At 38.4% G+C, this 27,219-nt stretch overlaps 2 protein-coding genes and 1 pseudogene across 6 annotated transcripts in view; 1 reads left to right on the top strand and 2 right to left on the bottom strand.

The window, feature by feature from the left end:
• Nucleotides 1-19,504, bottom strand: part of RTN1 (reticulon 1) — a 468,840-nt gene extending 449,336 nt beyond the window's left edge. The window contains exons 1-2 of the mRNA XM_032246118.1: nucleotides 19,338-19,504; nucleotides 11,056-11,138 (exon numbers count right to left, since the gene is read on the bottom strand). Of these exons, the coding sequence (XP_032102009.1) occupies nucleotides 11,056-11,083 (28 nt within the window). The 5' untranslated portion in view covers nucleotides 11,084-11,138; nucleotides 19,338-19,504. The remainder of the gene's footprint in view (nucleotides 1-11,055; nucleotides 11,139-19,337) is intronic.
• Nucleotides 6,541-7,805, bottom strand: LOC116528704 (annotated as a pseudogene). Its single transcript, XR_004259155.1, has one exon. The product of XR_004259155.1 is annotated as a glyceraldehyde-3-phosphate dehydrogenase pseudogene (transcript).
• Nucleotides 19,505-19,579: 75 nt separating the features above from the next.
• The window catches only part of PCNX4 (pecanex 4), a 48,875-nt gene continuing 41,235 nt past the window's right edge, over nucleotides 19,580-27,219 (top strand). For 3 of the 4 annotated variants that reach the window (XR_004259154.1, XM_032246115.1, XM_032246112.1), the window contains exon 1: nucleotides 19,580-20,027. The gene's annotated coding sequence lies outside the window, so the exon portion shown is untranslated. The remainder of the gene's footprint in view (nucleotides 20,028-27,219) is intronic. The other variant, XM_032246114.1, reaches the window with a different exon arrangement.

The raw sequence follows: 27,219 nt of genomic DNA, 5'->3' as shown, positions 1-27,219 counted from the left end.
AGTTAAGAATATTATGAATACTATTATGAACTTAGAGGGAAAAATCAAATGGAAACAAAGCAGAACTAATGATTTCTAGAGTAATTTTATTTCTATTTGGTTATAAATAGCTTGACCTCCCTTACTGGATCATAAACATTTATTTTACTTTGAGATCGGTTACTAATATTTACATACTGTTTTATTTCTTGCCAAATTTTTAAATTGTATTCATCATGTTTTCGAACATCTTTTCATGATGTTTGAAAAGGACTAAAGATCTTTTCATGTACTAAAGGGGGAGAAAAACTAAAATGACTTTTTAAATTATAAAATCAAATCTACCCACTAATTTGCTGGTATGATGATATAAAAATATTAAAAATATATGAACTTATATTTTAAAAAAATTGATACTATTCCTTTGATGTAAACTCACTTATTGATTGTATGTGCAATCAAGTTTACCATAACCAAATGGCCTATACATTAAAGAGATAAGCACAGGAATAATGTTACAGTAGAAAACAGAAGCTACACAACTAACAGAATAATAAAGAGCTGTCCTACTACATACTACATCACTTCCATTGCATGACATTATATTTTTACTGTTCTTTTACATTTTCCAAAGATGTCATCATCTGGGAGATGAAAATATCAGTTATATACAGTCTTTTATCAAATATTCAATTGAGTATATCAGTACAACAAACAAAACAGTATTAGAACCAACCTGCAAGATCTGAGAAGTTATTTCCCCCAGGAATTGCAAACAGAAGTCTTCAGGAACACTGGCTGGGCATGGTGGCTCACGCCTGTAATCCCAGTATTTCAGGAGGCAAAGGCGGGTGGATCACTTGAGGAGTTCAAGACTAGCCTGGCCAACATGGCAAAACCCATCTCAACTAAAAATGTAAAAATTAGCCAGGTGTGGTGGTGGACACATGTAATTCCAGCTACTCAGGAGCCTGAGGCAGGAGAATCGCTTGAGCTCAGGAGGTAGAGGTTGCAGTGAGCCAAGATAGACCCGCTGTACTCCAGCCTGGGCGAGACAGAGATTCTGTCCAAAAAAAGGAAAGGGGAAAGGGAATAGTGAAAAGGGGTAAGGGGAAAAGGGAAAGTGTAAAGGGTAAAAGGGAAAGAGGAAAGGAAGGGAGAGGAGGGAGGGAAGGAAGGAAGGAAGGAAAGAAGGAAGGATGGAAGGAAGTAGGTAGGTATGGAGGGAAAGAGTCTTCAGAAACATGCCACATAACCTCAATGAAGGAGGCCAGATATAAGAAAAATTAACAGCCAGAAATATAGTCAACTGCGCTTGTACTGAAATATAGTTTGCTAGATAGCTTCCATTTACCCTTCCGGATATACTCCCCACGTTTCTCCTCCTCTGTGACTCTAAAGACTCACCTTGCTGGGCGCAGTGGCTCAAGCTTGTAATCCCAGCACTTTGGGAGGACGAGGCGGGTGGATCACGAGGTCAAGAGATCGAGACCACCCTGGTCAACATGGTGAAACCCCGCCTCTACTAAAAATACAAAACATTAGCTGGGCATGGTGGTGCGTGCCTGTGATCCCAGCTGCTCAGGAGATTGAGGCAGGAGAATTGCCTGAACCCAAGAGGCGGAGGTTGCGGTGAGCCGAGATCACGCCATTGCACTCCAGCCTGGGTAACAAGAGTGAAACTCCGTCTCAAAAAAAAAAAGACTCACTTTTAAGGACAACATCATTTAGGATCATTTGTGCCTCTAGCTGGCAGCTGGCTGTAGCCAATGGAAAACAATAGAAGTAGATGAAAGAGTAAAAGAGTGAGAGTTGGGCTTTAGTAGCACCTGCATTCTACAAGAACTACAGCTCCTATTGGGCTCTCCTAAAACATCTAGGTTCTGGTGAACTCTCGTCCTCTTACACCTTCAGGCCTACAGGCATCACGAGTTCAGATGCTTCACCTGCCAGGGCACGGTGGCTCACACCTGTAATCCCAGCACTTCAGGAGGCTGAGGCAGATGGATCACTTGAGGCCAGGAGTTCAAGACCAGCCTGGCAAACATGATGAAACCCCATCTCTACTAAAAATACGAAAATTACCCAGGTGACAGAGAGAGACTCTGTCTCAAAAAATAAAAAATAAAATACTTCACGAATCCTGGTCTGTTTCCTTTAATTCTATCCACACTTTTTAAGTAGTCCCTTCACTAAACTCCTCAATGACCCCATTTGACTTTGCCACTTATTTCTTGCTGAGATCCTAGTACATACAATACCTATATGACACAAATGTATGATACTGGGGAATTATATTTTAAATTAAAATGGAAGGCCGGGTACGGTGGCTCACGCCTTGTAATCCAAGCACGTTGGAGGCCAAGGCGGGCGGATCACCTGAGGTCGGGAGTTCAAGACCAGCCTGACCAACAGGGAGAAAACCTGTCTTAAAAAAAATAAAATAAAAAAATAAAAATAATAATAAAATGGAAAAACTAGCAATGGAAAACTGAAATATCTGTTTACCTTTATAATCCATTAGCCTTCTCATTTAGACCTAGACACCTGACACCTCTTTCTTTTGCAGCAAGATGTTAATGTCAGGTTAGAGTTGTGATGTGCAACATGGAAACAGACTTCAATTGTGGGAGCTATATTTTTAGTTTCATAAAAAAGCAAAACAAAACAACTGGGATTGAGAGAGTTCTAGTTTATCATTGCTTAGATAGCACTCCCCATACCTTGCTATCGGCCAAGAAGATTTATTCTGAACAGAGAAAAGTGGGATTAGAACACCAGAGTTCTTTGGTTCCATCAAGAATCATACCCCACAAATAGAGATAACTGGATAATATAACTGTGCCCTTCTCAAATGAAGTTAAAAATGCTACAAATAATTTAACATTTAAATACATTTTTTCCTTATAACTTTCACAGAACTGCTTGGCTGTATATTTAACCTACTGATCAAAAGAATTTCCTCAAGTACATTTATAGATGTTTTCAATGAGAGCACATAATTTTTTTCTGCATTCAATAAACATGTAAAAAATATTAATGACTATGGAAAACACCCAAGTAATAATTGCTGTGGTTAAGAATCATCTATGGATACTAAATTAGTAGATGACAGTATAAACAGGATACTTGCAAGGTCTCTAAGAATTTCCCTACAAAATACTTTTTAATTACAAATAGAAAAAAATACTAACTGTAAACTGATAAACACCTTAACCAAGTGATCAAATTTAATATCACTAAAAATAAGATACATGTATATCAATATACTGATATGATGCACTGATAAGGGCACAAAATTATTCTGTAGTATTCCTGCCAAAGTTACCACATGATCATGAGAATAATAATGATCTAATCATGAGAAAACATCAGACAAACCCAAACTAAGGGACATTCTACAATATAATTGGCCAATAAGTCTCTAAAAGGAGCAATGGCATTGCATGACAAGGACTGAAGAAGTCATATTGGAGAAAACTAAGAGACATGACAGCTAAGTAATATACAGGATACTGGATTGGATCTAGAACCAGAAAAAGGACATTAGTGGGAAAACTGTTGAAATTCAAATAAAGTCTGTAGATTAGTTAACAGTTTATTGTTAATTGCTTAGTTTAAATAATTGCTATGTTATATAAAATGCTATGTAAAATGTTAACATTAGGAAAAGCTGGGTGAGGAAATCACCATTTTAAAAACTTTTCTGCATGTTCAAAATTATTTCTTTAAAAATGGGAATTTAAATTTTGAAATATAAATTACCGATGATGTTCCTGATCCAAGTCATCATTTTACTGGTGTAGAAGCAAAACTATCAGGGAGTAAGCCCAACCACCACTTTATTTTACACATTCTTCACAAATTCTGGAAAGTCTTAGGAATCTTCCATATTTTTTTTTCATATCACAATCTAAAAGTAATATAAATTAGTTTACTTTAAAAACACACATTCCTTTTATAAGTAAGAACTTAACTCATTTTTAAGCCATCATATCTTGAAAATAACTAAATGGGAATTTTTGTAAGAAAATCACTCTATTCAGGCAATTAGAATGAGTGTAACAATACAATAAAAATTGTATCATTATGAAATAAATTATTTGTTACATTAGGACCACTATTTTTATTGTTACAAATTTTTACTACTTAGTTGAACTAAAAATTTACAAAGTAGTCCTAAAACATAACCTGTTTTATCTAGAAAGTTGGGAAATTACTTACAGATAGTCAGAAGTATAAATTGTGGAAGAGAGAGCCAATTGCCTCCTGGGCTTAGGAGCTCCTCCTGTCATTCTTCCTTAGTAAAAGAACTCTGATTATTAGCTAGCAACGTGTTTCTTTTGCAGCTAAATGTGGCCCTTTGTTTTGGCAAATGACTTATATGTGGTAGTGTTGTATGGAAACTTTCTGGAAGTCTTTTTAAAAGGAAAGGAAGAAAATACTGTAGCTTGGAACAAGATTATGATGAAGGAAGTCCAGCTGGACCAGGAGGAAAAAGACCTTAGAGATGATGGCATAATAAATGGGACGGTCCCACCAGTCCATAGAACTGCCAGACTGACCCTGGAATAATTAACTTGTATGACAAGAAATAAATTTGTATCTTGTTAAATCATTGTTATTATGGTTTTGTTATTACGTGAAGCACAACCTAATCCTAATTGATACAGGAACATTACCAGAAAAGAGATGTGAAGGACTTTTATACCAAGATTATAGCAGAAAGATATAACTTAACAAGAAATGAAAAAGCAAAGAACAAAAGAAGATTTTATGGAAAAGCATAAACTGGACAATGGTAAAATGAAAGCAGCAATGGTTCTGAATGAGACATAAAAGAAAGTCACTGCAAGTGGTTTAATGTCACTATAAAAAGGGGGTCATGCAAGAATAAACTCTAGAATTTGAAGCTCTTAAAAACATTAAGATGAAAAAGGACTCATACTTAAATTCGCTAATTATTAGCATCTGAGAAAATAACCGTACCTCAAAATACCATAAGCAGAGTGTATCACTCAGTGGTTTTGGTTGCAAGCAAAATTACTCTGGATATAGCACATAGCATAGTTCACAGAACAGAAAGGCTGAGAAACCAGGCTCTTCAAATGAGAATGAGGGGAGCATGGTGGCCAAAACCACAGGTACTGTCATTTCACAGGATCACCTTAATTATGATGCCAGTGCCATGCTGCTGCCCAAACATAGATGCCACTAGATGGATGCAATAAGGCCTTGATGTTCCTGCTGCAATCAAAATGAATTCTAAAGATTCCTGCTTTTTTGCTTCCCATGTTCTACACTGAAAGGCCCAGGAAAAAGATGGCTAAACTTAAGTTGCCCACTGGAACTTTAGTTATTAAAGAAAAGTGTATGTACTTTTTAACATCTGTAATGAGAGATGTGGCCTGTCTTCCCACTAAGGCTCTCACAGTGGCAAATTCCACAAAGGACAGGGATTCAAATGCTGCACAGTCAAAAACAGACAAATATGCAGTACATTGAATAATTTTAAATGAATAGGAACATTGATTTTTAAGGTATCTAGAATTTTTTAAAAACTTGCTTCACTATAAAGTGGGGAAACACTGGTATAATAGACTATGGAAATTGTTCTTCTTTTTTGCCTAATTTTCCCACCCCCTTTCTTCAGAGTCCTTTGGGAAATTCCTCTCTATGCATTAGTGTTGGGGCTGCTAATCATAGGAGTAGGCACACAGAACCTGAAATTGAGATTTGGACATTGGTAGAGCGCTCTTTGGTTTATTTACTCTGTTGCAATTGCTTAACTGGGAGTTTTGAGTATGTCTGGCAGCCATTTGTCTGCCACTAAGAGAGACTCCAAAAGAATAAAGCCATGCAAACAAAGAGTTGGAGAGAATCTTGACAGCAGTATTTGAGGCTTCAGATGCACTCTTTCCATAAGATGCACTCTTGCACTTCCTAATTACATGGGCCAATAAATCCTTTTTGGAGGAGTTGAATTTCTGTCACTTGAAACTAAGTATTCTGACTTTGTGCAATGCATAAGATCTAGAAGATAATAAGTTTAGTATCATTTGAGTCCCGCAATTACAAATATTTGAAAAAATACAGTTCAACATAAGAGTGGGATAGGAAGGATATTTGGACAACAATTCATAAAGTAGATTATTTTTACAAGTAAAGACAATGCAACCTTTCTTAGAATCAAAGGAACAATGGCTTGAGAAAAGAGCTGTGAAGTTAACAATTCCTTGAGAATATAAAAAACATCAAAAGCAGGAGTAAAAGATATAGATACAAAGTATGGCAGAGGAAATTCACATTTATGAATTTCCTTTACCACTAAAGAATTTATCGATACAACAAAACTATCTTTACCCCCAAAATGATGGAAATATATTTTAAAATTAAAGAATAAAAATGTCCTAATAGAGAAGAAGTAATTGAATGTTATAGATCATTTTTTTTTAAAGTTAGAATTTAGCCTGCTTGAGTTCATATAAAGCCTAAATAATACTGTAATGAAAGTCAAAGGATCCATTATAAACAAATCTCTCATTACCTATCTATATAATCTTTTTTTTTTGGCTGAGCACAGCGGACTTTATTGATGGTACACGACAAGGTGGGGCTCCCTAGGCCCCTCCCCCTTCAAGGGGTCTGCATGGAAATTGCGAGGAGGGGCAATTCAGTGTGGTGGGGGACTCAGTGTGGCAGGGACTCCCCAGCAGTGAGGGCCTCTCTTCCTCTCGTGCTCTTGCTGGGGCTGGTGGTCCAGGGGTCTTACTCCTTGGAGGCCATGTGGGACATGAGGTCCACCACCCTGTTGCTGTAGCCAAATTCATTGTCATACCAGGAAATGAGCTTGAGGAAGTGGTCGCTGAGGGCAATGCCAGCCCCAGCATCAAAGGTGGAAGAATGGGTGTCGCTGTTGAAGTCAGAGGACACCACCTGGTGCTCAGTGTAGCCCAGGATGCCCTTGAGGGGACCCTCCGACGCCTGCTTCACCACTTTCTTGATGTCATCATATTTGGCAGGTTTTTCCAGACAGCAGGTCAGGTCCACCACTGACACGTTGGCAGTGGGGACACGGAAGGCCATGCCAGTGAGCTTCCCGTTCAGCTCAGGGATGACCTTGCCCACGGCCTTGGCTGCGCCAGTAGAGGCAGGGATGATGCTCTGGAGAGCCCCACAGCCATCACGCCACAGTTTCCCGGAGGGGCCATCCATGGTCTTCTGGGTGGCAGTGATGACGTGGACGGTGGTCATGAGTCCTTCCACGATACCAAAGTTGTCATGGGTGACCTTGGTCAGGGGCGCTAAGCAGTTGGTGGTACAGCAGGCATTGCTGACGATCTTGAGGCTGTTGTCATACTTCTCATGGTTCACGCCCATCACGAACATGGGGGCATCAGCAGAGGGGGTAGATATGATGACCCTTTTGGCAGCCTTCTCCATGGTGGTGAAGATGCCAGTGGACTCCACCACGTACTTAGCGCCAGCATCACCCCACTTGATTTTGGAGGGATCTTGCTCCTGGAAGATGGTGATGGGATTTCCATTGATGACAAGCTTCCCGTTCTCAGCCTTGACAGTGCCATGGAATTTGCAAGTGGTGGAATCATACCAGAACATGTAGACCATGTAGTTGAGGTCAATGAAGGGATCATTGATGGCGACAATATCCACTTTACCAGAGTTAAAAGCAGCCCTGGTGACCGGGCGCCCAATACGACCAAATCTATTGACTCCGACCTTCACCTTCCCCATGGTGTCTCAGGGATGTGGCTGGCAATGGGAGACAAGATGTGGCTGTCTGTCGAACGGGAGGAGCAGAGAACCACCAATCTATATAATCTTATCTGAACCTGTGATGTCTTTCCTCTAAAGCAAGTGTGATGGTTAATATTGTCTACTTAATTAGATTGAAGGATGCAAAGTATTGTTCTTCAGTGTGCTGTGAGGGTGTTACCAAAGGAAATTTACATTTGAGTTAGTGGACTGGGAGAGGAAGACTCACCCTCAGTCTGGGTGGGCACCATCTAATAAGCCGTCAGAGCAACTAGACTGGCTGAGTCTTCCTACCTTCACCTCTTTCCTGTGCTGGATGCTTCCTGACCTCAAACATCGGACTCCAAGTTCTTCAGCTTTTGGACTCTTGCACTTATGCCAGTGGTTTGTCAGGGGTTCTCAGTGTGACATGGTAAAAGCCCCATAAAACTGCATACCTCAACCATACCTCAGCTTTCTATTGAAACTGCTCTCTGTAACCCAAATGTGACAGGCAAGCAGTCCAAACCCATGCCATCTTGGCCCCTGCGAATTGTAATAAGTAATTAAGGACTGTAATTTCCACCCTACCCAGACAATGTGTAAGCAAATGCTAATCTTGACTTTTGTGAACCACTTAAGTAACAATCAGAATGTCCAAAGTCCCTTGGCCCTCCAAATGTCCAGAGCCCCTTACCCTCATCTCCGCCCAGGAGGTGATTTACAGAATCCACTAGCCCTCAAAACATCTGAAGCCCCTCACCCCCACCCCTGCCCCTCACCTTCACTTCCGAGGTGGTTTTACGGGTATTAAAAGTCTTGACACCCTCCTTTCGGGGCCACGGGTTGGAGAGACGAGAGTCCTCTGTGGCCACCGGCAATAAAGACCCTGCAATTTGGCATACTTTTGTCTTGGTGTTGACTTTCTATGCTCGGGCCAGTACAACATCAGGCCTTCGGTCACAGACTGAAGACTGCACTGTCGGCTTCCCTCCTTTTGAGGGTTTGGGACTCCGACTGGCTTCCTTGCTCCTCAGCTTACAGACAGCCTACTGTGGGATTTCACCTTGTGATCTTGTCAGTTAATACTCCTTAATAAACTCCCTTTAATATATACATCTATCCTATTACTCCTGGCCCTCTAGAGAACTCTAATACAGCAAGCATCTCTTTCCCCTCTAAAATTGTAACAACTTTCAAAATTCATCTCAGTCTGACAATTACATTTTTTGCTACTATCTACAGTCATGAGCTTAGACAAAAACAGGCAGGAGAAATACTTGAGCAAAACATTTCACATCAGACATTTCAGTAATATAGAATATAATTCAGTGATATTTATCTTTGGAATTCTTTTTGAAACTGCCTTATGCATTTCATTTTTGGTCATTGTACTATATTCTTACTCTATAAATTAGTCCCCTTTTCAACTTCTGATACATATATAGAAAACTACCCACAGCTTCTGAACTATTTTAAAAATTTTATTACATCAAAATACACAAAACATAAAATCTACCATTTTAACCTTCATTTTTTAAATTGTGGTAAAATACACATAAAATTTACCATCTCAACTATTTTTAAGTTTACAGTTTAGTGGCATTAAGTACATTCACATTGGTATGCAACCATCACTAATACCCATATCCAGGCCTCTTTTTATCTTGCAAAACTGAAACTCTGTACCCATTAAACAATAACTCCCGTCCTTCCTCCCCCAAGTCTCTGGCAACCACCATTTTAACTTCTGTCTTTATGAATCTGATTACTCTAGATAGATCATATAAGTGTAATCATACAATATTTGTATAATAATTTTGTGAATGGCTTATTTCACTTAGAATAATGTCTTCACGTTTCATCCAGGGCTGAGCACAGTGGCTCTTGCCTATAACACCAAGACTTTGCAAGGCTGAGGTAGGATTGCTTGAGCCCAGGAGTTCAAGACCAGCCTAGGCAATATAGTGAGACTCCATCTTAAAAAAAAATTAAATAAAAAAACCATCAATCTCAGCAAACTGACACAAGAACAGAAAACCAAATACTGCATGTTCTCACTCATAAGTGGATGTTGAAAAATGAGAATACATGGACACAAGGAAGGGAACATCACACACTGGGGCCTGTCGCGGGATGGGGGGCTAGGGGAGGGATTAGCAGGGGGTGGGGGGGATAGAGAGGGATAGCATTAGGAGAAATACCTAATGTAGATGATGGGGTAATGGATGTAGCAAACCACCATGGCACCAGTATACCTACATAACAAACCTGCATGTTCTGCATAGGTACCCCAGAACTTAAAAGTATATTAAAAAAAAAAAAATTACCCAGGCATGGAGGCGCATGCCTGTAGTCCCAGCTACTCAATAGACCAAGATGGGAGGATTGCTTGAGCCCAGGAATTCGAGGCTGCAGTGAGCATCCTGCCACTGCCCTCCAGCCTAGGTGACAGAGCAAGACCCTGTCTCAAAAAGCAAAAAAAAGAGTTTATCATCCATGTTGCAAGCGTCAGAACTTCCTTCCTTCTTAAGGCTAAATAATATTCCATTGTACGTATATACATTTTGCATATCCATTCATCTGCTTATGAATACTTGGTTTACTTCTACCACTTGGCTATAGTGAATAATGCTGCTATGAACATGGCCATACGAATATCTGTTAGAGTCCCTGCTTTTAATTCTTTTGGGTATCTTAGAAGTGCAACTGCTGGATCATATGGTAATTCTATGTTTAACATTTTCAAGAGCCATCATATTGTTTTCCACAGCAGCTACACCATTTTACATTCTCATCAACAATGCATAAAGGTTGTATGCTATTAAGGACTTTTATACATTAAAATATTTTATTAATCATTGTTAAATAGTACATGATATTTCAAAAACACAATGAGATGATCATCTGAAACACCTCCATGTGAATACAACTATCATTCTGTAAAATTCCAAGTTTTCTCATTTGTATATTTTTATAAAATTTCAATACTTTATATAATTTTGATTTTCTTCATATTAAATATCTAACCATTTTCCATGGCATTACAAAGCTATTATAATTATCATCCTAATGTTTATGTTATAGTCAACCAAGGGGAAATACTATAATTTTCTTTGTCATTGAACTTTGGACATTCAAGTTGCTTCCAATTTTCCAATATTAGAAATATGCAATAAATACATATGTATATAAATCCTTTTCTTCTTTTGAATCATTTGCACAAGAAAGTATTAATCAGTTAAAAGTATGCACATTTTTAGAGTTGCTGATAAATATGATTAAATTTCTTTTCAAAGTGATCATATAGATTTGTATTACCTTCAGCACTTGCACCAGTGGGGCCCATAACAGGAGGTACTGGTACTCTTTCACCACTAGTCCTCTAACAAATTGTCTACCACCTAGTAAACACAAAATAAATGTTCACTAATTGAATTCATGAGTGAATAAATGAGAATGCCATTTGACTGAATCCTCACTATCTCTGAATATTATTTTCTTTGCTAGTTTAAAACAGCCAGTACATTTTAGGCTATTTTAAAACTATTTAAAACAATTAAAAATTTGGCCTTTGAATCAGAAGGTCCATAAAAAATGAATTTCCTTCCCAGCGTAAACGTATTTCTTGGTAAATATTTTTCTATACATTGCCAAGTGTAATGTAATTTCATTCTATTATAATTTTTCTTTCTAAACATAAAATATTATTATGGGAGCACTTTCCTAACTTGCCAGGTTTTGCCATGTCAGGTAAATACAACCTCTATTTAGCATTTATGTATAAGAAAATGAATTGCATCAGCCATACTCAACTCATGATAATGGAAATGCAATTGGTTCTAAATTTTTATTATTTTGTTCATTTCTTTTTATTGTGAATTTTCTATCCGTTAAGCAGAAGGCTCTTTAATCTTTCTTTTTCACCTCTATCTGCCAAATTGATTAGCATAAAATTTGGCACATAGGAGGCATCAATAAATATTTCAGGCATATTTATTATGCTGTATGGTTGATTTTTGTTTGATCTAATTGAGAATAATTTTCAAGAATTATGATAAAAAATAAATTGTATATGCATTAAAATACATATTACAAGGATTCCTCTTTATGTTAACGTAGTAGAATAAAATTAGCAGATAAAAAGGAAGGCTGAAACTATCCTGATAGTCAATATATTATTCAGTTCTTTACAGATTGTAAATTAGAATGGTAATGGTGCTAGAACTATCAAATTTTTCCCAAAGCAATCTTCAAGGGTAATCAACATAGTCCCAACCACTCTTTTCATTTCTATAGCAATAAGAAAATTTTAAGCAATATCTTTTGATTGCAGTTTTCTTGAAAATTGCTTAGTCGGAGGCCTTATTTTAAAATGCAACAAGCCTCAAATATTAAATGTAATTTGCCATGCAGCCTAGAGAAAGAACGAAGCATTTGGTACATTTTTCCTAATTGTTTCTGATTGCTGCCTTTATCTTCAAAATCACCTTCGAGGGCTTCAACACCTTTGACTACTACTTTTAATCAAAAAGAGACTAAATATAAAATAATTTGACTATTACATAGCAGAAATCCTCATCATAATAACTGGCTTTAACATTTTTACTTAACCTATCTTAGAGAAAGAGCCCTCCGAAGGTAAACTGTTGGTACTGAATGAATACTGATTAAGGTGACACATTACCTGATGCTAATATTAACAGAAATCACTGTCCCAGGAAAGTGGTCAATACTGAAGTAAACAGAGTTAGTTTTCTAATGATAATCATGTTTTGTTTAGGTTTGCTTAGCATAAAACTCACTCTTATGTTTAGGTATGTTACTTGAAAAATTTATGCACTTTAAAAAATGTATTTGCATACAAAATGAAATTGTATAGGCTATTTTCACCAAAGCATGATAAATTTAACAGAAAAATAAAATAGTAGCAGAAATATAGTTATATGGAAATTTGGATACAGCCCGATCTCTTAATATTACCAAGGAGGAAACTTAAACCTAGAGATTGACTTGCCCAACATAAAATTATCAAGTTTCTTGCAGAGCTCAAATGGTAATTCAGATCTCATTATTTCTTGTTAAACATGCTTTCCATCACCTTATGAACATCATTATCTGTTTTCTTTTTTTTTTTTTTGAGACATAGTCTCACTCTGTCACCAGGCGCTAGGCTGGAGTGCAGTGGCGCGACCTCGACTCACTGCAACCTCCGCGTCCCGGGTTCAAGCAATTCTTCTGCCTCAGCCTTCCAAGTAGCTGGGACTACAGGCGCGTGCCACCATGCCCAGCTAATTTTTTTGTATTTTTAGTAGAGACGGGGTTTCACCATGTTGGCCAGGATGGTTTCAATCTGTTGACCTCGTGATCCGCCCGCCTTGGCCTCCCAAAGCGCTGGGACTACAGGCGTGAGCCACCGTGCCCGGCCCATCTGTTTTCTTAATCAGTTATCGAGTTCATGCTTTGATGAGGAATGAGGAAAATAACTGGTCTAGTAAATTGAGATCATGCAGAGTACAATGTATTTTGGAGTGTTCTCAGGTAGAGCTGCTTTTGCTTCTGAAAGAAATCATTCCATTCTCTTTGGATGGAGGCATCAGTGGTTGGGGTATTTGTGATATAACCAAAAGGAAGGGAAATGGGCTTCAGGCCTTCCTTGTTCTTAAACATTGTTTACTGACTTATAAAGCAAAAACTATTCATTCTGTGGATCAGGAGAAAAAGGAATTAAAAATTCTAGAAGAGTCCACACTACTTCAGGTTAATACTTTTAAGATGTATTGTATTTTTAAAGAATTTATACATTGGGGAAAGAAGGCAAACATAAATAAATCTTTTCATAAGAGTAAATATAACTTTTAGGTTTTCAAAGCCCACTGTTGTAGCGCAGAGTACATTTCGGAATATGAATGACATAGGAACAAGTCGCCCAGGGATACTGAATTGTAAAATTCAGGGTGTATGCTTCTACATGAATTTGACCACTCAGAATAAAAAACTCATTGAATTTTTGCAGTACATAGTATGAGGAAGTGTTCTGGTTTTATTAGGCAGGGCATACATGCTCTTAAAGCTTTCCTCTAAATTTTTATTATTTTCATTATTATGATACCAGGAGAAAAATTATAAGGGAAAAAATTCACAGGGAAAATAATCCACAGGCTAGTTATATACAAAAGTCACAAATAAAAACAATCCATTGTTTCTTGCTACATGGTTATCTCTACAAGTATATGCATCTCTTTTGTGCATACTGCTCTTTAAAAGTGTATCAATTTTCTACCAGTTACAAACTCTTGTAGGAGTAAAATTTCTAGGTAAAAACATGAATCAGATATTTCACTTGGAATTCACAAATAATAGAATTTTAAAAATTCAGTAGGATTAATAATTATTCTAGTATTTATTTCTATACACTGATTTTAATTTAAACTAAGAGTCTAAAACACAGCTCTGCTAAAATAAAAATTTTTTAAAGTACCAGGATAAATGTTATTAAAATAATTACACTTTTAAATTATATTGTTAATAACAAACCACATCTAAAAATTTCTTACAGTAATATTTAGCCATTGCTGATTCGACAAAATAGAATGTATTTTACTTTGCATGTTATATGTAACATATACTTTACATATATACATATCTGTATATATACACTAATATATTTTTACACATATGCTAAAATTTATATTTTACATACAACATTTGAAAAAAGCTAGTAAGCTTGAGAATGTATATATAAATTCAGTAAATATTCTCATTTACTATATAAAATGAACTAATTTTAAGAATTTCAAAAGACGACCTATTGATCTAATACTGCAGTGGTCTAGTATCTAAACAATGTATGATTATCAAAGCTCAAAATTTACCAATATACCAAATAAATCATAGTAATTTTCAACTGACATACAACTAAAAAAAAATACAGGATTTCTCTTCCTATGAAAGCATCAATAGTTTAATTTCTTTATTCAGAAAAACAATATTTTCCAAATATGTTCTAGATGAAGGCACTATTATAAAAACAAAAATCTACTACACCTTTATATCGGTTATACAATTGCTAAATCTTTAATGGCTTGGTGAGTTTTTTGGAGGGTGGGAGTATTTCAGCCAATTTTTTTGTTTTCAATTTCATTATTTTATAAAGATTATAAAATAATATATATTATTTTAAAAAAATTAGTAACAGCACAAAACAGCAATAAGGTAAAAAGTAAAAGTTCCCCTTCCGATCAAATCCCAGTTAATCTTTTGAGACTAACGTCTGTCTGTTTCTTAAGTAGCCTTCAGAAATATGCATACACAAAACCTGCTCATGTTTACATCGAGTTTAACGTAAAATCAAGATTCTAAATGGTTACTACATTTATAAACAGAGAACTTGGCAGGCAAATGCCAGGAAAAAGGGCATCTACTGAGGCTGCTAACTTCAGTTACAGCTTTAGAAATTAATAAGGCATCATATCCTTGGTCACTGTCAGTAGAAAATGTTAGCTGATGCTCCAATCTAGCTGGGATAAAGACTATGAAATCTGCATCATCAACTGTCAATTATGTTTGCCAAAATAAAGGAGAATCATTGTACTTAATTCAGATGTGTGTAATTTAATTTTTGTAAAATCAAATCGTTAAGTATGCCTGTGGATGGTGAATGGCAGACACACCTGACAGCAAAACTTAGGCATATCCTGAGAAGGACCCTGTATGCAGACAAAGCTCAATGTAGGGTATGGCCAACCCAGAGAGTCATCCTTATCTATGAGTAACATCTGAGCCCCATCCCATCCTGTGGAATGTGGGCCATACAAGAGATTGAGACCCTTTGTTCTGGGTTAAATGAAGGTTGCCAGATGGAGGTTGCTAGGGGGAAGGTGTTAAGTGAAAACACTATCTAAAATGCATGTTTTTTGCACATGGTAGCACTTCTGCCCAGCCTGCTGCCACTGTGCTGTTCTGTATGTAAGTTCCCTTCAATAAACCCTGTATCTCATTTGCTGGCTCTGGGTCTCTTTTTGGCCTCTTGAACCTGGTGTCATCAATACTGAAGTGAATGGGGGTTTGGCACAACAGATGTTTACAGTTTTGTTACCGTTAAAATTTTTACAAAATATAACATAATTAAAAAAATTAAAGTCTAGCCTTTTAAATATTCCTACTTACTGATTTCCAGTCTTCCAATAATTCTACTGTGTTCTTTCTTAAACACCTGTGTTTTTTGAAACAATTATCCAAAATAAGTTACCAGTAGTTACCATGTTCCAAAATAATATTAACTGGAACACCTCTAAAATGAAGTCTCATCTGTGAAGTTATTGATGTAGAATAATAATGAAATTTAAAAGCTATACAAGAAAACTAAAAATTCTTTATCATAACCAAAATTTGAAACTATCCTTTTATCATACACTCCCCATCATAATTACTGTAAATTTTTCAGAACTGGTATTTAAAAGAAATATATCTTATATTAAAGCTTAGACTAACCAATGGCAAAGTTATGATTACATTATATATTATTTGATGTTCTATTTATGCATATTTATGGGATATGAAAGTTTCTATATTAAAAAAAGTTTCAATAGGAAATGTAATTAACTATCAGGCACTCCCTCTCTTCAATATTCTTATAATTCATAACTTGCCCAACCCAAATCTCACAAATATGCTGAGACACTCTAAAATTTCTACCCACCACATGCCCTTTCAGATGATCTTTGATGCATATCATGATCTATGATATATAGTGACTTTCATTAAGCCATGTAAGTCAATCTTATTTTATAGTCCTTTTCTTCTTGGGGTTTCTTCTTGTCCCATTAAGATCTAAACCTTGGCATTCTCTTCCAATCTTATTACTTCAACTAGCTTTATATTTAAAAAAAAAAAAAAAAAATATATATATATATATATATATAATATTCTGTGTCTTAACTTCTCTCCCAAGGTCAATATGTAATATAGGTCCAATTCTGTATTTCCAACTGGGCATAGGCACCTGAATCCTATCAGCCCCTTAAACACAGGTCTCAAAGTAGATTCATTATATTTCTTCCCAAACCTATTATTCCTCCTGTGCTTCTTTAAAGGCACCTGAAACTGTGAGCCTAATTTTGCCTCCTCTTTAGCCCAAACCTGGTGCTGCAGCTCTGCATTATTTTCAGAGACCTCTGGCTAGCAGTCTCTGGGAATGGGGCAGAGTGAGGCTTTATGGTGTGTTTGTTTTACTTTTTAGCAAGAGAAGTAACTTGCATATGAACTGAAAACGGGCATTACTATTACACAATAACATGTATGTCATGATAATGCCTGGCTAAACATCTTCTCTGGCTGAAGCAGGCAGTTCCAGATTTTTCACAGTTTGTTTCATTTTATGTGACTCATCAGGGTAGAAAAAAATATATGAATCTTAAAGACATACAGATATGAACTCAACTCCAGATGTCATCACTTATTTTACTTTTCTCAAGCTCAGATTCCTTACATTTGAAATAATAAGCTACCTCATAAGGTTAAGACTAAATGAGGTACACAAAGTACTAATTCTATGTATGCTCTAAATATGTGTTGAATGAATTAATGAATAAATGTTCCCCTACCTGCATTACCTTCTCTCCCAGCTAACTTTTTGTTGTTGTTGTTGTTGTTGAGACAAAGTCTCACTCTGTTGTCCATGCTGGAGTGCAGTGGTGCTATTTTGGCTCACTGCCACGACCTCTCACCTCAACCTCCGAGTAGCTGGGACTTCAGGTGCACACCACCACATCCGGCTAATTTTTTGTATCTTTTGTAGAGGCAGGGTTTCACCATATTGCCTAGGCTGACCTTGAACTCCTAGGCTCAAGTGATCCTCCTACCTCAGGTTTCCAAAGTGCTAGGATTGCAGACATGAGCCACCATGCCTGGCCCACCTAACGTCTACTCGCCCTTTAAAACTGGATTGCAACCATCCTTAATTTCCTCAGAATTATGTGTCCCATTTCTGTTTCTGAAGCTCAGCGCATACCTGTTTATCACACACACCGTAATTACTGATGCCCTTGTTGTTCAAGTTAAGTCCCTGATGTCCAAGTTATATTTTGGTAAATTCCTTAAGGATCATGTTTTATTTGACTTTATATATGCAGCAATTAGTGTTGTTCCTGACAAATAGGAATCACTATTCCCTTCACTATTTCAATAAATGTTGATTGAATATTTTACACACAGATAACCATATGCTCTACTAATTTTATTCTAAGAAAGTGCAATGTTCAAATATATTTGAAAAACAGTAGCTATTTCAACAATTAAAATGCTAATTCTGGTTGGGTCATAGGTAATGCCCACGAGAAGAACAAGCATAAATACAGGCTCTCTATATAAAGATAATAGCTTATCCATACTAAGCGTAAGCTGTGCCATTTAATCTGTTAAGCAAATTACAATTATTTGATTTAATACAATGACATAACTCTCTGTGGGTTAAGTTCTATTATTTGCCTCATTTTACAAGATATGGGGAAACTGAGCACCACAGAAATTACATAACCTCAAGATCACACAAGTAGTGAGCAGTGGTGTCAGGGTTTCAACCCAGACTTCCTGACTCTGGAGCCTCTACTCTTAACCACAGGAAACTCAGACTTCTTAGTAGTAACTGAAGCTTCCAAGATGCTTACTGTGGTACTGTGACCCACGATTAGTGAGTGTCAGTGAGAAAAACTATGGATGCACCAACCGCACATTTCCCCATATTCTATCAAATCATGAAGACACCAAACTGTGAAAGTGTCTATCTGCAAATTATGTCCTTGAAGACAAGTATATGTACATCCGGGAGTTTTCTTCCACACACTTTCAACAAACTACACTTTCCCTCTGGACAGAATATCTTTAAAATAAATAAATAAATAAAGCTTTGGCTTTCTTTTAATATTAACACAGTAATTTTTTTGTTGTTATAACCTGAAAACCTAAATACTTAAATACAAAGTCATAATTCCCAGGATGGCCAAGAGCCAAGAATTAAAAAGTTTTTAAAGGCCGCATTTACAGTTTTGAGGTATGGAGATCCAAGCGAGATAGTCCACAAGTCAGTTAGGACTCTCAAATGTGCAGAAATGCTAGGGTATCAATCACATGGGAGAATTGCGGGTACCTTGGTATGGACAAATTAGCTTCAAAGTTCCCTTAGGCGAGCCTCTAAATCAGTTGAGAGCAATCATTGTTAACGCTCTCTGGGGACGTCTTGAGGCCCCCCAATAGGCAATCTTGAACCTGTCCAGAACTTGGGTGTCGGGGGGGTTAAATTTCGTGGAGAATAGGGGAGATGAGCACTGAACACAGGGATAACTTTTTAACTAGCATTAATTGGGTCTATGCGGCCAGCTTGTAAAGATTCCTGCCACACTAATAAGAATCAGCCATAGGCTTTTAATTGGAACGCCGGATCTCTGCCTTGTTTGATATCTTAACATGTTTCTATGATGGACATTTTGGTTCCTTGTATTTTAAAACGCAGCCACAAATTAGGGCGATAGCAATCACGTATATGCAGTCCCCAATCGTCCAAGCCGAGTAGGGTGCACGAAGTATCGCTCAAAAACATTCATTACCGTCGGTGTGTTGAGTGGTGACGGTCGGTGCGATTATTGGAAGTCGCGGGACCCAGAGCGGTTGGAGCACTGTCACACCCCTCCACCTGCATTAAGACAACCTGACACGACCTTCGGTGAATTGATGGGCAAAATGGCGGTTGCACGTCTGTCTCCTGCTGGCGCACAACCCTGAAGGACGTCACGTCGCCAGGGCAACGACGCTCTTGCGTAACGACTCGGCCCAGGGGCAAGTTCGGGGTTGGCGCTGCGTCTCCGCCTTCACAGCTGCAGCTTTTTCTAGGCTCGGTGCTAGACCAGAGCAGGAGTGACTCCCATAGTCCCCGGCCAAGAAAATGTTGGCCTAGGACTGGCGCGAACGGAGCGCGCTGGTTTCCTGCTTCCGCGAGGCCGAGCCTGCTGTACTGCAGGGCCCGTCTCCAGAGCGAGCACAGCCGGGCGCCTGGACCAGCCCCCGAGCGCGCACGCGCGCTGTGTAGCTCCGGGTGGAGGCCGGAGTTGACGTTAGCCATGGAAACCGAGAGCTGGCCCGAGCGGGGCCACGGTGAGCTTGCTCTGCCGCCTTAGCTTCTCTGCCTCCGCGCTCGGGCAATAGCTAATCTCCCCGCGGGAGCGTCCAGCCCGGGTTTACCTGCAAAAATGCAGTTCCCGGGATGCCTTCGCGTCTCCTCTTCCCTCGGGTGATTTGAGGTACGTTCGATGTCCGCCGCCCACCTCGGGACCTCTGCGGTGCCTTAATGTTCAAGCCTATGCAGAGAGCCAAGTTGTTCTTGTAGCTTTTATTGCCACAAAAACCTGTGCAGAGAGCCAAGTTCTTGCAGCTTTCATTGCCACGTTTTTCGTTACAAAACCTTTAAGTGCAGTTATTGCACTTTAAGACGTAATATGAACTCAGTCATTAGAGTAATTCAGTGTGATTTTAACTTTCCTTCGAAAGAGTACTTTAGCCTGTTGAATTGTAACATTTTGTTTCTAAGAGACTCGTACGAACTGGGAAATGGCCCTTTGACCCTTGATTTGAAGGATAGCCATGTTACCCCAATAAAGGTTACCCGTTTTTTCCCTCAGATAAAACTGTACTGCCTCCTTATCTCCAGCTAAACCTCTTTTGTCCGAATTGTTCAACTCGTGGTCCCCTGAACATGAAGAGCTCCTTCCCCACTGATCTCGGTCTCTGTCCCCACAACCTCTTGTCTGTCCGGGACCAGAATTTACTCCTGTGAATCAGAAGTTGTTTTTCATGTAGCCATCATTTTTCACTTATTCATTTTTTTTTTTTTTACTATTTTTAGGTGTTTCTTTTCTTCATTAAGTCATTTCTGCAGTTAGGGCAAAGACTATCCATGTTGTTTGGTATCCACCGCCACTCACGCCAAATCCCCTAACCTTTAGCATAGCATCCAGTTCAAATGTTACCATTTTACGATTTTAACTGTTTGAAACACCTGTTGGCTGCTCCTAAATTTCCTACTTAAAGAGCTGCCTTCTAGTTATTATCTGTTGTGGAAAGTACCAGTCAGGGAACCTTTTCTTTTTGATTTTTAAGTGCTTTACTGAGATATAATTCACATTCAGGGAACCTTTTCTTTTTCATTTTTAAGAGCTTTACTGAGATATAATTCACATTCATAACGCACAATTCGCCCATTTACAGAATTGTGCAACCTTGACTACAGTCAATTTTAGAACATTTTCATCACCCCAAAAAGAACCCTTTACCTTTCAGCAGTCACCACCTCCCTGCCCCCATTATCCTTACCCCACCAGCCGTTAAGCAACCACTCATCTATTTTCTGTCCCCATAAATTTGCTTATTTTGGACATTTAACATAGATAGGATAATACAATATGCGGCCTTTTGTAATGGGCTTTCACTTAGTGTGTTTTCAAGGTTCAGCGATGTTGTAGCATGTATGAGTACTTCATTCCTTTTTATAGCCTAATTCCATTGTGTGGCTATATCACATTTTATCCAGTCATTGATGGACCCTTGGGTTTTCCATTTTTTGGCTATTAGTAGTATTTCTGCCATCAATGTTTTGTCTACAGATTTTTGTGTAGACATATCTGTTTTTATTTCTTTTGGGTGCATACCTGAGAGTAGAATTGCTGGGTTATATGGTAACTCTATGCTTAGCCTTTTGAGGAACTGCCAGATTGTTTTCCAAAGGAGCTGTATCATTTTACATAACCACCAGATATGTGTGAGGGTTCTGATTTCTCCACAGTCTCATCAATACTTATTGTCTGCCATTTTTATTTTAGCCAGTCAGGGGGATTTGAAATGGTACCTCATTATAGTTTAAATTTGTTTTTCTAATGAGTAATGATGTTGAGAATCATTTTCTGTGCTTATTAGCCACTTGTATGTTATCTTTGGAGAAATGTCTATTAAGATCCTTTGCTCATTTTTGAAAGATTGGATTATTTGACCTTTCATTTTGTAAGAGTTCTTTATGTAGTCTAGATACAAATCTCATATATATGATTTGCCCAAATTTTTTTTCATCCTATAGGTTGTTTTCACTTTCTTAATGGTGAGGACCTTGTTTTTTAAACACTTTCTCACTTGTCTTATCAAAGAGTACCTTCATGCTGGCTTAGCTATCAAAAGCTTCCCATTTTGACATTTTGTAGATTGCTCTTGGACCCACTTTTCTCCACAGAACCCTTTTCCCCCAAGTTATCCTTCCAGTTCTCTAGTTTCAAAATAATATTCCCTTTCATTTGGCAATTGTTAGCCCAAACTGCACCATTTTGTAAGCCCCCTGCCATTTTGCAGACCTTGGTCAAAGTGACACATTCCACAAGAGTTTGGGCTGTGAGAAACATCCTGCCTAACCATCTGATCACAGTGCACAAGAACACCTTTATTATACCCTGCTGAGCAAAGGCCCAACTGAAGGAACATCCCTATCATACCCTGCTGGGTAAAGATGCAAGGAACATCCTATCACATCCAACTGGAAAAAGGGCCAAACCACCTGATCATAGGAACATCTTATCAGTATCCTGCTGGGCAGCAAGCCAGACAGCCCATACCTGTAAGTCTCCAGCCTGTGAACAGCAGTGGGCCCTGGCATTAAGCTGGTCCCCTACGTCTGCAGGTTTTTGCAATATACCTGTGTTGCTGTACAGCCACCCAACCCCATCTGTCTTTAATCCCTCCACCACCTCCCCCGCCTTGCCTTTTAAAAAAACCTAACAGCAATAGCATGATCTCGTCCAAAAACTCATTCTGCCACTAACTGACATTGTATCTTGGTTAAGTTGTTTAATATCACTGGTTCTCAGGTTTTTTGTAAAATAAATTAATTTATTTCTAGTAATTCATTTGAGTGGCAGATTCCATTCACCTGATACTTGATTTAAAAAAAACTTTTTCAACCCAGTTGAATTTGTAGTGGGTGTCAATTGAGAAAAACAACAAGACAAGTCTCAGTCATTTTAGGAGATTTATTTGCCAAAGTTAAGGACTCGAGAGATAGGTTTACACCTTTCTCTGAAGATGATTTTGAGGTCTCTAAATTTAAAGGGAAAAGGGTAGGATATTGAGCAAGTACATAATTTTCATGTAAGAGGTGGGGAGGGAAAAATATTCATGCCTTAATCTGGCTCAGTGAATCTGCATCTTTTACATAAGGTGACATAAAAGGGGCAGAGGAAAAAATGGGGGAAGTCTGCATGTTACGTAAGATAACAGACAAAATGGGGCAGGGGAAGAATTAGATATGCATTTATGTCTGGTAGGCAGGGATGACTGCACCTGTAAAGATAAGCTATCAATTGGCATTGCCATGGTGAAATTCACTAGGAATTTCCTTGTGGGCAAAATATGGGGGAGGTATGTAGCTTTTCATCTTCTAGCCATCTTATTTAGGAACCAAAAGTGGGAGGCAGGTTTGTATGACTCAGTTCCCAGTTTGACTTTTTCCCTTTGGCTAAATGAGTTTGGGATCCCAACATTTAATTTCCTTTCACATTTCCCTTCTTTTTTCTTTAAAATCTTTTAGAGAAAGCATTTTAGAAGGAATACAGTTTCTTGACCTCAGGTTGGGTTTTACTCTCTTTTTTTGGGCTGCTTTCTTGTTGCTAGCATGGTTTATTCCTAGAAGTTCAGGTCCCAAGTCACCTGGAAGGCACATTTCTAGTAAGTCATGTTCCATGAAGATTTTAAACAATAGGAGGAAAGAAGTAAAAAAGGCAAGGTAAAAAGAGAGAAAAAAATATAGGGACCTAGGCCAGATTTATAGCAACAAAAGAAAATCAAATCTGGAAACTGGATCAGGCTATATCACTGGCTTCTCAATTAGAACAATTCTCTAGGCAGTCATTACCCTAGCCCTTTCAGTTGTGCATTGACGTATTTGCAGGCACATACCATAACAACATTGTAAGCAGAAACAGGATACAACACAAATTATTATTATTATTCCTATTATAAGCAATAAGCTGCCACCAGGTTCCCCAGGATCCAAACTAGTCAACCAATTAACTAACAGAGGTTTTGGATCTGACAAGTTGGTTATCTAGGTTTTCATATCAGTCATAAGTCAGGGTATATTCTTCAATTCACCTGGAATATAAACACAACATCCAGTTTTTATGATGGTCCAGGTCCTACTTTGTGCTCCTGCGAGTATATCTAAAGCCATAAAGTTTTGCAGCACAGCTTTCCTCATAAGCAGGACTTCATTGTTTAGCAAGGACATACTCATGGGGCTATCATTCAGGGCCTTTTGGGTGTAATTCATCAAAGCCTCTATATGCCGTATAACATCTTTAATACCTATCTGTGGTACAAAGATTGAAGCTAAGTGGTCATATCATTGGAATACCAAACGTGTCCAACAAGATTGTAAATGAAAAAGGTTTGCTGGTTTTGGCAGGGTCTGAATTACTTGTCCTTTGCCCAAGCATAACCTCGGGAACATTGTCTTAACCATTGTGGAAGTAACCACAGCCATAAGTTAGTGCCACATAGCCAATATGTTGCATTTGGAGCTAGGCAATAAATACCTGGCCATTGCACCGAATTGGTGGCATGCCATTCAGTGTCTTATAATATAATAGTGTGGTCACAGTGTTCTCCATCTCTTCACCCCATATCTCTCACACTGTTTGGACATAGGTTCTTGGTGTGATTTTTTTGCTCCCAACACAAAGCATTTTGGCGGAGTTGGCCAAATGAAGGGGTAAGCCAGATAAATCCATCCCAAATTTGCATTATTCCATTTTGATAATGGGCGATTGTTTGGGGCATGGTTACCACCTTCTGTTTTAGTTGGGGGGGATGCTAAAGTGAGAGCTAATGAGCTGGTCCTTTCCATTGAAAAGTTTTTGCCATGCCCCTTGTTCTTAAGAGAGTTTTTAATGGGCCAATTATATATGTTGTCTTTTGTTATGCCAGCACTAAGAATACCAGACCATTGCTGTGATGTAATAGATTTTTTTCTATCCAGTCCTGACCTTGGAAGGGGGATACCCACCATGGCAGGATGGAGCCACTGGAAAGAGGCATGAATCTACCTATCCAGCAGGTGTCCTTTTGTAATCTATCTGCATAATCCTGAGCCCTTTGTAGAAACTGGTTTGTTTCATGGGCATCAGAGGGTGGCAGTGACAAGAAGGTGTAGGGATATAGGGTAATAATAATAGCAAGGCTGTGAGATTCATTTTAGTTACTAATCGGTGTTAAATCAGACAAGGCAAGTGCCCTGTTCTTTATAAGACAGCAGTTGCCAGTATATCTAGGACAATAATTGTAATGGTTACTGTACAATAAACATAGGTGTTCCTTTGTATACAGGCCTGGTCCTGCGTCTTGGGTTTAAGCAGTCCACAAAAGCTGTCATCTGCTTCTCTTAGTTGAAAGTCAATGTTTAGTGAACTGGAGGTGAAGGTCTTTGGTGGGAGTTACAGTCCACTCAGGAGACTGTGCCCTTTTAAGATGAAAGATGTGAATCTATGAGTCTGTACCATCTAATTTTGTGGCACATGGATTAGCAAATAGTACCTGGTATGGGTCATTCCATCAGGGTTGAAAGGAATCCTTTATTGGATGTCTTTTCCAACAGACAAAATCTCTGGGTTGCAGATCATGACCAGGCATCTTATCTTCAGGGAGCACACTGTAAAAGGAATTCTTTACCGAATCTTGGCTTTTTAAAAGATGATAAATTGGCCACTTTCAATATTGCAATATATCTCCCCTGAGAAAAGTTGGATTAGTTATGTTCATTCCCATACACATGGATCTTCCTGTTATAATTTCATAAGGAGACAGTTGATGTTTTCCAAAAAGGGTGGATTGGAGTATAAGCAGCACTAGGGGGAGTTCTTTGGGCCAGGGGAGGTGAAATGCCTCTGTGAACTTAGCCAATTGTGTTTTAATTATTCCATTGGTCCTCTCCTGGCCTGAGAACTGAGGATGGTAGGTACAGTGGAAATGTTGAAATATGGACCAAAATTTTACAAATATTTTGAATAAACTGGCCAGTAAAGTGAGTTCCCCTGTCATTTTTTTCTATTAGGATTTTTTCAACTCAAATGACTGTTGCTTGCCTGCAGGGAAAAGCTTCAACCCAGTGGGAAAACCTCCAAATTTGTGCACAAAAAGAAAGACAATTTGAGTTTGGGTGCCCTAAGGCTGGGACATTAGTCAGAATTCCCTTTATTTGTTGTACAGCTGATTGTCCCTCTGGCATCCCCAGGATGGGACCAGATTGTCCATTTTTTAGGTATGCATACAGAGATTGAGCTGTAAGAGAGAAATTTGGTACAGGTATTGATCGATTTACGACCTATGCAACTTACGACCGTTCGACTTTACGACCACAATCGCTAGCCACGACTGCTCCGTGTCTGGCAGTGCAAACGTTGCCCAGCTGGGCGTACGACAGTGCGGACCAGCTTCCGGCAGCACTACCATCTCCGTGTGCACCATTTCAACTGTTATCCCAGACTCGGTATAGCAATTTGTGTTTTGTGTCTTGGATATTTTTCATCAAACCCCTCCTAAGATGTCTACCAAGGGGAAATTGTTTCCTATGGTATTTTTCACACCTGTATTTTGTATTTTTGTATGCACCTGTATTTTGTAATTTTGTATGTTTTGCAAATATTAAACCAGTTGTACTGGTAATGCAATGTTTTACTTAAACCTGAAGAATGTAAAAATAAGAAACAAAATGGTGTAGAGATGATACAAATGGCATAAAATGAACAAAATTATGATATATAACAATAATGAAAGAAAATTATGATAAAATATGACTTAAAGATTTTTATAACATCATTTCACAGTACTGTACATATAGCCTACTCAACTTACGACCAAATCGTGTTACGACCGGTCTGTCAGAACCAATCGTGGTCATAAATCGAGCACTAGCTGTATCCAGTTTCAAATAATAGCCTGCCAGGCCCAGAAATCCTCTAAATTTTCTCCTAGTGACCAGCGTTAGGAAAGCTGAAATTCCTCTCACTCTATCAGGGATAATACTCAGTCCTTTGACCAAGATAACATCTCCTAATTACATAACTCTTAACTCATGGTAAGCATAGCTCAAGTTTGTCTTTAGACACTTTGTGTCCTTTGGTGGCTGTTTGAGTAAATATAGACTGTCTTCCTGAGAGGAAGAGAGTGTTTCTGAACAAAGGACAAGGTCGTCTACATACTGGAGTGTTGATCCCTGGGGAAAAATTAAATCCTCTAAAGCAGCTTTTAATATTTGGGAGAAGTAAGTGGGACTTTCTGTATACCCTTGGGGCATTACAGTCCACAGAGCAAAGGCAAACAAATATTGGCTCTCTGGATCTGTAGGAATAGTAAAGAAGGCACTGCAGAGATCCATAACTGAGAAATACTGGCTGGCAGTGG

This window comes from Sapajus apella, unplaced genomic scaffold (genome assembly GCF_009761245.1).
Source record: "Sapajus apella isolate SASKATOON/1434 unplaced genomic scaffold, GSC_monkey_1.0 scaffold59, whole genome shotgun sequence".
In the NCBI taxonomy this organism is placed as follows: Eukaryota; Metazoa; Chordata; class Mammalia; order Primates; family Cebidae; genus Sapajus; species Sapajus apella.
The sequence above is the reverse complement of the archived record's forward strand: the minus strand, read 5'-3'. Positions and strand labels throughout refer to the sequence as shown.